At 44.5% G+C, this 12,188-nt stretch overlaps 1 protein-coding gene across 2 annotated transcripts in view; it reads right to left on the bottom strand.

The window, feature by feature from the left end:
* The window catches only part of SPPL3 (signal peptide peptidase like 3), a 118,887-nt gene extending 113,160 nt beyond the window's left edge, over positions 1-5,727 (bottom strand). Inside the window, exon 1 of one of the 2 annotated variants that reach the window (XM_045534659.1) lies at positions 5,235-5,727. In XM_045534659.1, the coding sequence (XP_045390615.1) occupies positions 5,235-5,257 (23 nt within the window). In that variant the 5' untranslated portion in view covers positions 5,258-5,727. Of the gene's footprint in view, positions 1-4,977; positions 5,105-5,234 lie in introns of those variants that run through there. The other variant, XM_045534658.1, reaches the window with a different exon arrangement.
* Between the last annotated feature and the right edge of the window lie 6,461 nt (positions 5,728-12,188).

Raw genomic sequence — 12,188 nt, 5'->3', positions numbered from 1 at the left:
GGTTAAAATTCCAGAAGAGGAGCACTCTGCCTCTAACTCTTTAAGTGAAAATTAGAAAATACACTATAGAAACTCAAATCTGTAAATGTTTCTTAATTAATACATACAATACATAAAACTAGTATTTTCTTTTAACTCTTAAGAAAGAACCATTATACTCTAGAAATATCAAAAACAGATTATAGAATTTAAAAAATCAAACTATACTTATGGCTTTCTTTTCAGGGACAGTGATCACATGAAAGTTGCAGATGCCAAAAACAGCCAACGAAAACAGCACTTAGTAAGACACACTCTTCTTAGTACATCCTTGATTTTTCATGAAATAGTTTGATGAAACAGATAAGAATGATGAAACCTAAAAAATTTATGGATGCTATTAATACTGAAAATACAATTATACAGAACTACATAACATCTCACAATTCAACAGCATTTGTCATCCCTAAAATAAATGATCCTGTAGAAATCTATTTTGAGAAATGCATGAACATTAGGCATTTAAATTCATAGTACTATTTGATAATTACAAGCTGATATGGTTATAAACTCCCCAGCTTTCCTTTCCCCCTGAAGGCTTTATAACATTGAGGGAAACGATTTAAATACAAATTCATACTGTTAGATTTGGCTAATTTTAGTTTAAATCACACATCACCCAAACAATATTATCATAGCACTTTATAGGCAAAACATGTTTTTAAAATAATGAGCAAATCTTCTAAAGTCTAGATGCTAGATACTCATTTTCAGCTAGTTTTTCTCTGGAAAAACTTCTATCAGCTGCAATCAGATATGATCACATCAGATACAATGATAACACAGCAGTAATGCAAAAGTAAACTGATTTCCACCAGTTCTGGAGAACTGTATTACTTGTCATTCTCCAGTTTAGCACCATTTGCAAATATCTGACATGATAGTGCCCATCATCACAACATATTACTTCAATATAATGTAGTCCTGAGATTAGATCTTAAGATACGTAGCACAGGCAGAAGCATTCTCATTCATCTGTCCAGCAAAAATTCTCCAGCCACCTACTATATCTAGTACATGCCTGGCAGTAGACAAAGTACCAAAACAGAAAGGGTCTTATCCTTGTGCAACTTGCTTTGTTTATTGTCTGTCACCCCTCTGAGACACACACTAGACCAGACCACGAAGAATCATACTAAAGAATTTGGGTTTTATTCTAAGTGTGGCCAAAAACCATTACAGAATTTTAAGCAGAGGACTGCCACGATTTGATTTAGGCTGGTAAAAGACCAAGAGGTACCAACATGTGGAAAATGGAGAAAACTCAGCAAGGAAGCGAAAACAGAAACTCAAGAAAAACAAAGTTTGGCTTATAGTAGTGATTGTAGAAACATAAGCAGATTCAATGTCAGAATTTTGATGTCAAACAGTCGACTTCAAGCCCTTTTACCTTTTATATCCTTAGGCAAGTTATTTATACTTTTTGAGCCTCAGTTTCCTTACTTAGCAATGCTTGTAAAACCCTACCACATAGAAAATACACAAGTTATTATGATAGTTCTTTGCTAACAAAACTCACTAGAAAGGCTCAGATAGATTGGCTTCCTTTTCCCCATACACCAACATTAACCCTAATATAAGTAATTTTTAATACGGTCCAAGTGCAATTATACAGAAGTACTACACTGGCTTTGTCAGGAACTCCAGTTTCTCACAGAACTTACCTAAAACAACTGCTTATAAATATACAGTGACCAAGGTGTTTTACTCAAATTAATAAAAGTCTAGTTTGCACCTTCAAAGTATATTTTCACATGCATTCTTTTACTTTCTCAGTGTATGTGAGTAAAAAGGATATAAGCAGAATTTTGTGGTTAAGTCGTGATAAAGATTCTGGTGTTACTACCAATTATTTTAATTTCTTCTATCACTTGCTTTTATTTAAAACTCTAATAAAGGACGGCATTCCTCAGTCTCATAACCCTGGGACATCAGCAAACAAAGTTACAAAAAGCTCTCTTTTATAAGCACGTAGGATTATCAATATTCATCCTTCAGAAGCTTCCTCATGCTTAATATTCTCTCAATGAAGGCTGAAACTTCCTGAAATTTTACCATCATATTCAATCACTCAGGATTTACTAAGCGGGGGCTGTGTGCAAGGCACAGGGGAGAACAAAGATTACTGCTATATGGTCCCTACTCTCCAGGTGTTTACAATCTAGTGAGGAGATTAGGTATTTACACTAGAAAAGGAAGGAATGATACAGACAGAACCACAAGTATTAAAAATACTTTCAGACGGGATGGTCAGAAAATGCTTCACAGCTAAGTGGAAGTTGAATTGAACCCTTAGGTAACAGAATTTTGATAGAATTTGCTAGAAAGAGAACAAGCACACAAAATCAGAGTATATACCATGAATTATACATGTAAGGGCTTTTTAAAAAAATTATGAAAATTTTAAACATGTAAAAGTCAACAGAATAATGAACCACCATGTACTCATCAATGAGCTGCAGTAATTATCAACTCATGACCAATCTTGTTTTATAATTTACATGTCTTATTACATGAAAATCCTAAAGGAGCCCATGTGCATATGCCTCTGCATTCTTCACTGACTCCATCCTCAGACAAATCTGTAGTGCCACAGTAGTCTCCATAGGTTGATTTTCTCTAAAGGTCACATACAAATAAATAAAGTGCAAGTCTTTAAAAAAACAAACAAACAAACAACTACTCTTGATTGTACAAAACGAGGGAAGAGTTACAAAGATACTGCTGCAAAATGACAGATAATCCAAAAATCAGTTTACACATACTTTTGGAATATCTTTTCCATATTTATATTTCAAGGAGAATAAGTAAAATGAATTGTTTGAATTCATGTCAAACAAAATAAAGTATCACAACAGGGGGAATATAATACTTTGAACACATCACTTGGCCTCCTGAGCCTATGTTTCCTCCTCTAAAAAACAGGGAAAAAACATCTATCCCAAGGACTTAGGAGAATCAAATGAGTGTGTATTAAATGCCACATGTATAGTTCTTTGTATTACTACATTATTACCCAGTTGACTCAGGAAGAACTAGGAAGCCGCCTAATTTCCCAATCCTCTGCCATTATATACCACCCTCTCTCAACGTAACTTTCTCGATCTCAAAATAATGGGCTAAGTAAGCATCCTGGTTTCAAGGAGCTTCTTTGCCTGCAGAGCAAATAAAAACAGCTGAGACTGAAGGAAGTATTTTAGTAGAATAAATCTTATAAACTGTCAAACTTCACAAAGTAAGCACCCCTTACTTAGTAGAGCTGACCACCATCATACAGAGGTAGTGTGTGGCCAACCTACTTAGTAAAATACTTATTTTCCCCATTTCTTGACCACTGTGTTTTCTATTTTCAACCATCCATGGCCTCTGTACGGCACAGTGAAAAGAGCAAGGCAGCCATTAGGCCTCTCAGTTGGGTCAGAGTGTAAATTCAAGATGAGTTACCACAAGGCATGACAAGACCACCTTTACCTTCCTTTCTTGCTCTCTATAAGAAAGCTCAAATTGTAATCTTGTGTTCCATCTCACCTGCTACTGAGGAGCAGCTCACTGTCACTCAAAACTATCAAATTAGTTTAAATGTCTTTTCGAAGCACTTGTTCACCAAGATTTTAATTGTTCCCTAAGAGTTACTTTCTTTCGATCTCTCAGTTATCTTCTTCTTGAGATTGTATGCACCTCACTGAAGTTTCCTTTAGAATTATCCTCAACCATTGTCAACCCTTTCCCCTATGCGAAGACACAGTGAGTTCTCACCTTACCATAACCTCAAATACTACAAATCATCAGTTAACGTCTTCCACCTGAAGCTAGTCTTTATTTTCAAACATTACCCATTTCTCCAACGTTTCCCTAATTATAATAATTGTAGTAAAACACGGCACTTCACAGTTTGCCAAGTGCTTTGTAAAGGTATTCATTTAATCCTCACAGCCTGTGAAAAAGGTAATGCCTTTATTTTATAGGTAAAAAGAAAGAAATGAGAAACTCACTGTCATGTCCGGTTATAAAGCAAGTCAGTAGCGAGCTAGACCTCAAACCAGGCCTTCCAACTCCAAACCATGTTCTTCACATTCTATTAAGAAGGGAAAGTCTACAGCTCTGTCCCAAACCACATTTGCTTCACACAATGTCTCTAGCTTGCAACCAGATCCTCCTCCTCACACCTACAATCCTCTCATTTCTTGCTTCCTCACCCTTGGGCCACTGCTTCCTTCCCACTATCCAATTTCCACTCTTCAGGGATACCATCATTCCTTCAACCTCTCCTGCAAATATTCCACCCCTGCATGCTAAAGAGGGGGCCTCTCGTCCCCTTTTCCCCAAACCTTAGCACTCCCTTCCCAGGATATATATGTTGTCACCCCATAAACTACACAGAACGCTTTCTTCTCAGCCCTTAATGAGCTGCTTAATAACTTTAAAATTCCCACAGAAATGGACATAACTCGCAGATCCTCCATCTCCATTCTTGGCCCAGGGCACCAGCCCACTTCGAATTAAGAACAGAGTACCAACCCCTACAAAGATTCTGCCCACGCCCCACTGTCACCAACGACTTCCTCTCCAGAATCTGGTTATCTAAACAGTCTCCTCTTCCAACCTCATCACCAGTGACTCCCCTCCATAACTCCCAAGACTCTTCGGCCCACCTTACCAACTCTCCCTCGGCTCCCCGTCCCAGAGCTAAGCAGCAGTTCCACAGTCGAGGCGGCTGCTCCACTTCTCACCCTTGGAAGTTCTGCCTCTATCACCTGTTCTCACTAGAGCTTCCTCTAAGCCCAATGACCCACCTTTATCCCGGCCCGCCTCTTTCCACCCTCTCGATCCCTCCTGCCCAGGAGCTACCCCTCCAAGTCAGTTCCGGGGTGCCCGTCGGATTCACCTTCCCATCCGTGGGATTCCCACCCTCGGGGTCATGCTCCCCTTCTCCATCACCTGCTCCGCCCATAGCCAAATGACATCCACCGTTGCCGCCGCCTTCTCCATCCCCCTTTTCGGACGCCGGGTTCCCGGCCGCTCCTTGCTTTGCCAAGCGCGAGCCGCCCCCTCCGGTGGGGGCGAGGGGGGCGTGCACCCCCAACCCGCGGCCCCCCCCAACACGCACCTGTTCCTCCTCCTCCCCCCGGTGGGCCGCGCCGGCACCCCGACCCCCACCGTCGCCGCGCCCCGGCCGCCCGGAGCTCCGCACTCACCACGAGTAGGTCTGCTCCGCCATGGCGCTGATTCTCGTGGGCTCCCCTGCAGGCTGCGGCCGGGCCCGGCAGCGGCGGGCTCGCTCGGGCCGGGAGCGGAAGGCGCGGCCGGGGTCCTGCGCTCGCCCGCCGGCTGGCACGGAGGACGGGCGGGCCTGGGAGGCAGCTGGCGGGGAGAGGCCGGGCTCTGAAGCGGCCCCGCTCCCTGGGCCCCGGGGCGGGGCGGGCTCCGCTCTCGGCCTCCCTCACCCGCGGCGGCGGCGGCGGCTCCGCTGCGGCTCTAAACCCAACATGGCGGCGGCGGCGGCGGCGCGGAGAACAAGGGGCCCGGGGCGGGCGAACCGGAGGACGGGCCCGCGCTCAGTGCGTGCCGGGCCGCGGGAGCTCGGCGCTCGAGCGGCGGCGGCGGCCCGGAGACATGGCCGGCGGACGGAGGCGGCGGCGGCTGAGGGGGGCGCTAGGCGGTGAGGCGAGGCCGCTCGGATCACACCCGCCGAGGGGAGGAGGGCGGGGGCGGGGGCGAGCCTTGGCCCCGCTCGGGTCACGTGCCCAAAACACGCTCACGTGACGCGCGCCCCGCCCCTCGCGCCGGGCCCGCGCGCTGAGACGGCGGCTCGCTGGCTCGAGGCGAATGTCGCTCGGCCTCTGGCCGTTGGGCCGCCTCGCGTCGCCCCCGTACCTTCCCCGAGCGGTTGCCTCGGGCCCCCCTCAACCACCCTTCTCCGAGGGGCTGCTGCTCCAGCCAATCAGGAAGCCCGATGCGCGTCCGTTGGCTGCCACTCAGCTGTCAACTGCCAATCAACAGTCTGCGGCCCCGGGTTCCCAGCTGTCAGTCAACCTGTCAGTCTGCAGGCAGAGCGCTGCATTCCTTCGTACGTTCCTTGGTTCATTCATTCATGTAGCACATATGTCACGCAGCCAACCTTTACTGCGCCCAGGCTCTGTGCCAAGTCCTCGGGGTGCCAAGTCGAATACCCCATGCTTGCCTTTATTTAATCAATCAACAGATATTTGTTGGGTGCCAACTATGTGTCAACTCATTCTGCCCTCCAGGAGCTTACATTCTAGAGGATGAGACACAGATAGTCCAAGCCCACAAATAAATGAAGATGATAACACAAGGTAATGAGACAAAGAGTAGGAGTGGGGGGACTACTTTAGGTAGGGTGGGCAAGGAAGGCCTTGCCGAGGAGGTGATGTTTGAGCTGACATTTGAAGGATGACAAAAGAGCTGGCCGTGCAAAGATCCAGAGGAAGAGAGTTCCTGGCAGAGGGAACAGCAAGAACAGGAAGCTCAGGGAACTGCCCATTTGGAGGACTGGAAGCAGGCACAGAAGTAAACATAATAGAGCTAGATCAGAGACCAACGAAGTGAATCTGGGGCTTAGGGAGAGATGAATTGACACCCCAGGTATTGAAGAGTGCTTCTCCAGGAGTGGATGAGGCAGTCTGAAAGCCGAGAGGCTTACCAGGAGAAAAGGCATTCTAGGGAGAGAGAATGACATGAGGCGAGTTCCAAAGATGTAAAGTTTCCCGGTGAGCTTGGATCCTGTAACGAGTGGGATGGATAATTTGTAATGGGAAATGTTGAGAGAAGACACTGAAAAGGAGTGTTGAGGCCAGGCTTTGAGGGCCCAGCTAAACCTCCCTGCCAGTTACTGTGTTCATGAATGAAAAGGATCACCCAGTGCAACTCCAGGTTTTCGAAACTTGCCTGGGCAACAGACACACTAACCCTCCTGGACACCTCTCCCCTCCAAACTCCTCCCCTGCAGTCTCAGCAGGGAGTAGAGCTCACACACCCTAAACCGGCAGACCCAAGCTCCTCTGTACCTCGCCCAACTTTAGGCCAGGATCTAGCTCTGCTCCAGTTTCCCAGGGCCTGCCCAGGCTTACGAGGAACACCACACCCTGAATCTATCTCCAAATGGATCAGTTGGCCATTGCCCATACATCTGCCTCTTGCCTCTTCCCCAAGGGAAACCCTTTAATGAGAAAGCCAAGTACACTTTCCCTTCAGAGGTAAGCTCTCCTGCTTCCTCCTTCCCCCACTGCCAGGTGCCAGGACCAGTTAGGTTTGACATGTTTCCTCTGAAGCTCCACCAGAGAGCCCTGGGAAAGGGCCAGCTGATAAGATCTAGGTCCTGGGGAGAGCTTGAGGCAGGGCCGCAAGAAAAATATCAGACCACCAGGGATCCTTCCTCTCACCATTTACAGAAAGATACCAGCTTACAAATATCTGCCCAGCCATGAAACCCACCGGATGCAGAAATATCATAGGGAGACAAGAAGGCAGAGGGCCTAAATTCTTGACATTCGTTTAGCTCTTACAACTTTGCCAGGTGCTTTTACAGAAAGCCAACTATGTCCTTGAACATGACACACAATCATTCTGAGTCTCCAAGGGGCTTTCGGAGGTGTAGAGGCTCCTTCTCTGGGGAGTTTGGAATCAAAACAGACCAGGCATGTCGCTCTTGAAACGAAAATGCCACAGTGAGCCTCAGGGCAATTCACTGGGGCTTTGGTTCCCAGTGAGTCATAGAAGGTGAAGCCAAATGAAAAGCAAGTATTGGGTGAATGGAACAGGAACTGCCGAGGAAAAAAAGTCTGGGACTTCCCAGAAGCAGAGGGACCATTCTTTTCAGTGAGAAAATCTGGTGGAAGAAAGGAGAGAGAAGGGGTTTGGTATGGGGTCAAAAATGAGAAGAAAGGTTTTCTTCTCTCTGTCTGAACCAGAAGTTCAGACTTTCCCCGAAGTGTCTCTTGGGGAAACATGTAAAGGCAGAACCCGCAAGAAGCCAAACAGCACTTGACAGAGCTGGGAGGGCGTCCAGGCCACGGAAACACTGTGTACATGGTCCCAGGAAGACCAAGTGTGGGCCCAGAGACTAGCAGCTTGAGCAACTCGGGCCAAGGTTGCCAAGATGTAGAAGGCTCCTACAAGGTCCTGGTCAAGATCTGTGTACGCTTTAAGGCCCCCAAGAAGACCGGGCTGGAATAAATCTGAAGCCTGTGGGTTGGCTGGAGGCTGCCCAGCCTTGTGGCACCCAGGGAGTGACTTTCTGTCCCTCTGCCAGCTGCACTCAGCTCCAAGCTGGATCAGCCCCATGTGTATCTATGGCTCCTCTGGGCCTCAGCCGGGGAGTCAGGTGTGCTTGGCAGGAGATGCTGGCATTGGCTCCCTCCAAGAGGGGTACCTGGCTCTCCCTGTCCCACCCCAGGTGAGAGGGCCACAGCTTGTGCAATGTTTGTTTAAAGAGGCCATGGAAGTGCCTCTAATTACCACAGTAATTATAGGATCGCTTCTTCTACCAAGTGTGTTCAAAAGAGACTTGGGGAGTCTCCCCCGGGACACGTCATCTGCCTTAGGCACAGACTCCAGGGAGCAGGCATTGCCAGGTCTGGCTGCGCCGCTTAGGCACAGCTTCTGGGAAGGTCAAGGCTCGGGTCTGACCCGGGCTCCACCTATCCCTCCAGCCCATGTCTCCCTTCTGTCTTCCCGCTGCCCCCACGCACATGCGTGTGCACGTTGTTTATACTCCATAGTGACCTGCTTGCAGCTTCCCGATGCGCTTTGGTTTTTGCTTTCAGTTCTCTGATCAAGCCCAGGAAGCTTTCCCATTGCCTCTCCACTGCTGCTCATAGTTTTAGGGTTTGGCTTCCATGTCACCTCCTCCAGGAAGTCTTACTTGACCAAACCTAGGCTGGGTTGGATACTCCTCCCCTGTACTCCCAACCGCCCCCTGAGTTTACCTGCATGATACTTAGCACAGCAAACTATCATTGCCTGTTTACTTGTCAGCCTCCGCCTTAGACTGTGAATGCCTCGTGGGAAGGGACAGTGGCTTGTTGCCAGTTACAGCCTCAGTGCCCGGTGCAGAAGAGAAGCTCAAAGTTTGTGGAACAAATGCTTGAGTAAGGGAGAAGGCAAACCAGGATTCAGAACAGCTGGTTTTGCCTGATATTGTATTCAGCATCCCCCCGACCCCTCCAACTCTCTCACCTACTTAGACCAAGAATCTTTAAAGGCAGAGAAATGTCTGTTAGAGACGTTACGGGAAGTCAGAAGACCCATAGTAAGGTCTCTAGTGAGCTTCAAGACATGAGGTCACTTGCATTCTTTGAACCTGGGTTTTTAAAAAATGTTTTTTTAGAACAATTTTAGGCCTACAGAAAAAAGTTATGGGAAAATACAGAGTTTCCCATATAGTTCCTGTCCATTAACATGCAGTTTCCTCTCTTGTTTATGTCTTGTATTAGTGTGGTACATTTGTTACAGTTGATGAGCCAATAATGATATTCGGTTTCACTCTTTGTGTTGTACATTCCATGGATTTTGACAAATATTATTATGGTATGTATTCACCATTACAGTGTCATACAGAATAGTTTCATTGCCCTAAAAATATCCTATGCTCCGCCCATTCATCCCTCCCCTCTCCCCCTAGTCCCTGGCAACCACTGATCTTTTTACTGTTTTTTGCCTTTTCCAGAATGTCATATAATTGCAATCATATGGTATGCAGCGTTTTCAGACTGGCTTTTTTCATATGCCAGTATGCTTTTAAGTTTTTTCCATGTCTTTTCGTGGGTTGATAATTTCTTTTTATTGCTGAATAATATTCCATTGTGTGACTATACCAGAGTTTGTTTATCCATTCACCTATTGAAGGACATCTTGGTGGCTTCCAAGTTTTGGTGAGTGTGAATAAAGCAATTATAAACATTTGTGTGCAAGTTTTTGCCTGGATGTGTTTTCAATTTATTTGGGTATAACATGGGCTTTTTTTGGAAGCATGTTGTTTAATTTCCAACTATGTGGAGCTTTCCCAGATATCTTATTATTATTGATTTCTAATTTGATTCCATTGTAGTCAGAGAATATATTCTGCAAGATTTCAATATTATGAAGCTTACTGAAATTTGATTATGGCACAGCAAAATGGTTTATTTTGCTGAATATTCCATGTGCTCTTGAAAAGAATTCTATTATTTTGGAGTGTAGCGTTCACTAAGGTCAACTAATTCAGGGTGGCTGATAATGTTGTTCATATATTCTATGTCGTTACTGATTTTTTGTCTAATAGTTGAATCAATTATTATTATTTTTTTGTTTTTGAGACAGAGTCTCACTCTGTTGCCTGGGCTAGAGTGCTGTGATGTCAGCCTAGCTCACAGCAACCTCAAACTCCTCAAAATCCTTCTGCCTCAGCCTCCCAAGTAGCTGGGACTACAGGCATGCGCCACCATGCCTGGCTAATTTTTTCTATATATTTTTAGTTGTCCAACTAATTTCTATTTTTAGTAGAGACGGGGTCTCGCTCTTCCTCAGGCTGGTCTCGAACTCCTGAGCTCAAACGATCCACCCGCCTTGGCCTCCCAGAGTGCTAGGATTGTAGGCGTGAGCCACCGCACCCAGCCCAATTATTGTGAGGTGATAAATATCTCTAATTATAATTCTAAGTTTTGTCTACTTCTTCCTTTAATTCTATCCTTTTTTTTTTTTTTTTGAGACAGGGTCTCACTCTGTCGCCTAGGCTAGAGTGCAGTGGCATCATCACAGCTCACTGCAACCTCCAACTCTTGGGCTCCAGCAATCCTCCTGCCTCAGCCTCCCAAGTAGCTGGGACTATAGGCATGTGCCATTGTGCCTAGCTAATTTTTCTATTTTTGTAGAGACAGGATCTTGCTCTTGCTCAGGTTAGTCTCAAACTCCTGGCCTCAAGTGATTCTCCCACTTCAATCTTCCAAAGTGCTATGATCACAGGTGTGAGCCACTGCACCTGTCCTCTATCCATTTCTGCTTCATGCATTTGAAACTCTATGATTAGGTTGATACACACTTAACATTGTTATATTTTCCTCATGAAATACCTCTTCTATCATTATGAAATGGCTCTATTGTATTTTTGTTTTGAATTCTACTTTATCTGACATTAATATAGCTTTCTTATGATTTGTGTTTTTATTTTAGATCTTTTCCCATCCTTTTACTTTCAACCTCTGTATTTAAAGTATGTATCTTGTAGACAGCACATATTTGGGTCTTATTTTCTGCCCTGCCTGACAGTTTCTGTGTTTTAATGAGAATGTTTAGTCCATTTCCATTTGATGTAATTATTGATGTGTTTAGGTTTGGTCCTACCATTTTGCTATTTGTTTTCTACTTTTTCCATCTTTTTTGTTGTCATTCCTCTGTTTCTCCTTTCCTACCTTCTTTTAGGTTAATGGAATAATTTTTAGTATTACATTTTAATTCCTTTATTGTTTTTTTTTTCTTTTTAGCTATACCCTCTTTATATTTATAGTGGCTTCTGTAGTGAGTATGAGTCTCATGAATCTTTAACTTATCACAATCTACTTAAAATTAATATTGTACTATTTCACATAAAATATAGGAACTTTGCAACAATATATTAATAGTTCCATTTATTTCCACTCCCACCCTTTTTGTTATTCTTGTTATAAAACTACATCTAACTATGTTATAAACCTCAAAATACAATGTCATAATTTTAGCTTTTAAGTAGTCACATGCCTCTAAAAGAAATCAAGAGAAAAAAAGAAAAACAATACAAAGTTTTAAAATATGTACATATTTACCATTTCAAGTGTTTTTCATTCCTTTGCAGATCTGAGTTTTTCACCTGGGATCATTTTCTTCAGCCAGATGAACTTCCTTTGGTGTTTCTTATAATACAGGTCTTCTGGTAACAAATTCAGGTTTTGTTTTTTTTTTATCTGATAATGTCTCTATTTTGCCTTCATTTTTGAAGGATGGTTTCACTGGACATAGAAATCTGTCTGGTTTGAGAGATGGTTTTTCTTTCTTTCTCTCTTTTCTTTCCTTTCCTCCCTCCCTTCCTCCCTTCCTTCCTTTTTTCCTTTTTCACTTTAAAGATGCTGTTCATTGGAATTTAGCCTCCATTGTTTACAATGAGAAGTCATCTGTCA

This window comes from Lemur catta, chromosome 21, assembly GCF_020740605.2.
Source record: "Lemur catta isolate mLemCat1 chromosome 21, mLemCat1.pri, whole genome shotgun sequence".
NCBI classification, from domain to species: Eukaryota; Metazoa; Chordata; class Mammalia; order Primates; family Lemuridae; genus Lemur; species Lemur catta.
Note: the sequence above shows the minus strand (reverse complement) of the source record. Positions and strands in the feature narration are given on the sequence as shown.